Here is a 2,334-nt window from a genome sequence, read left to right as displayed (position 1 = left end):
ATCGCTCTAATTACAATAAAGGAAATACACAACACTAATTTTAACATATATTCTGTCATTAGTTAAAAATCATTAAAAACTGCAAAATTTTGTTTCTCACCTTTTATTTAATAACTGATACATGAAACCACATTGTCGTCAAGCTATATTTGACCCACAAAGATTTTAATATAAACAATTGATTTATTAAGTGGTAGACACGAAACAAAAGATTCAAGGAAAAGAAAATCAAGACATAAAATAAGAAGAACAAAAGATAAAATTAATAGAAGAAACTTGCAGAATTAGATTTCATACCAAATTTTATTTTTAATTTAACTTTTCTGTCTACATATTTTTTCGGTGTATTTAAGATAAGTTAGCATAACTTATGTTTCCTCCTGTAACAATAAATACGTATGAAGTTGAGTTGAGGTTTACTATATTGAATAATGTATAATGTGAAATATAACACATTAACAAACCTAATTTATTTACGATTTTTTTAATTTTCAACAAACATTAATTAATAAAAAGTAACACATTAAAAGAATATATCTTAGATTTAAAACAATACTTAATATATTAATTTCCAGGGGGACAAAGTATTATCCTTATAAATAATTACCTGTGTTAAGAAATAAACATGAGAAAGGTTAGTGTTTTTCATCTTTTGCACTATATAATCTATTTTATCTATAACCTTTTCTTTTGGTCTTAACTTGTGTTTCTGTATTTCTCTTTCTGGGAACTCATAGATAGAAAAATAATGGGTGTATTATTGTGTACGATGCTCTGTTCCCCATTTGATTAAGAGTAAAGGTTAGAGGATAGTGGTGTGGAACGTGGAGGGCTTTGGAGAAGAAAGAGAAGGACCAAGTTAAAAGAGAAGTAAACGTCAACCATAAAGCACTTCTGATATATCCGTATTCAATATTTTGCTTATATTTTCATTAAATTTTTTTTTTATGTGAAAATATTATAAGACAGCAAAGAAAGTGTTGGAGCTCAGCTAAACTCTCAGCAATGGCAGACCCAGCAAGTTTCATTGCCAGCTGGTTAACTCCCTCTTCCCTCTTCGTCCTCGTCAACCTCGTGATAGGAACAATAGCGATCACTTCTCGCTTCACTCCCAAAAACCAACACCACCACCCTCACCTCGCTCCTTCACCCTCCCTTCTCCAACGAGTCAGCTCCTTCAATCTCACTCACAACTATAACCATCATCACCACCAAGACCCAGACTTCACTCAGCCCCAACTCGTTCCAACACCCTCGTTATTGGAGCGAGTCACGTCCTTCAATCTCTCCTTCCGCAAACACACACCCTCACATGAAGAAACACAGCAACTCCAACCCGAACACGCCGAATCTAGAAACCCGGAACTGGTTCGGACACCCTCGCTGTTGGAGCGCCTCACTTCTTTCGATCTTTCTCTTCACAAGCAAGAACCCACACATGCACAAACACAACACGTGCAACCCGAACCCGAACCTGAACAGCCGGAACTGGTTCGGAGTCCCTCGCTCCTGCAGCGGCTACAGTCCATAAACTTGTCGCGTCTCTACCGATCAGAGTCCGTACACGGAGAGGATCCGAGTGGCGGGTCGGGTAAGACGGAGATGCGGAGATCAGCAAGCGAGAGGGGGGTCTCGACAGAGCGCGAGGAGGAAGAGGAGGTGGAGAGGCGGAGACCGCAAACGGCGAGGGTTGAAGGAACGTGGTGCAGAGAAGAGGAGGAGGTGGACGCTAAAGCTGATGATTTCATCAACAGGTTCAAGAAGCAGTTGAGGTTGCAGAGGATTGACTCTCTTCTTCGTTACAGAGCAGGTAACTGATGAAGAACGAAAACAGGGCATAACTTCGTCGTTTCTTCACCTTTGTTGTTACTTTGTACTATTATTAGTATAATACCAGTTTGTATTAAGAAACCATCACTTGGTCGGTATGCTAAAGTTCTTTTTATAATCTAAAAAGTTCTTCTTCTTATTTTATATCTGTATCTGTCAATAAAAATTATATTGGAATAGTAATATTAGAAAAATGATAAATATTCATTATTACGTGCACCGTGTTTTGTAACATATTAGTGATACTTATAGAATTATGAACTGGATGGCAATACTTTCATTCTTCTCTGGTTACAATATTTTTTTTAAACAGTTTCATAAGAAAGAAAGTTGAGAACAAATTCATTTTATTTAATGTTATTCAGTGTAAAACTATTTTTTTTTTTACTTTTGTATTATATTTTTCATCTCACTAGTTTTATTTTTGAGTTTTGTGACTTTTAAAAAAATACAAAAAAAACGACATCATCAATAAAAAAATATAAAAAAACTTCAATCATAAGT

General features: G+C 35.7%; 1 protein-coding gene across 1 annotated transcript; it reads left to right on the top strand.

Moving 5' to 3' along the window:
* The first annotated feature begins 912 nt into the window (after positions 1-912).
* On the top strand, positions 913-1,974 carry LOC137807228 (uncharacterized). Its single transcript, XM_068607734.2, has one exon. The coding sequence runs from the start codon at positions 1,006-1,008 to the stop codon at positions 1,816-1,818; it is 813 nt and encodes a 270-aa protein (XP_068463835.1). The 5' UTR covers positions 913-1,005; the 3' UTR covers positions 1,819-1,974.
* Positions 1,975-2,334: the final 360 nt, after the last annotated feature.

This window comes from Phaseolus vulgaris, chromosome 3 (genome assembly GCF_051622355.1).
Source record: "Phaseolus vulgaris cultivar YP4 chromosome 3, ASM5162235v1, whole genome shotgun sequence".
Taxonomy (NCBI): Eukaryota; Viridiplantae; Streptophyta; class Magnoliopsida; order Fabales; family Fabaceae; genus Phaseolus; species Phaseolus vulgaris.
Note: the sequence above shows the minus strand (reverse complement) of the source record. Positions and strands in the feature narration are given on the sequence as shown.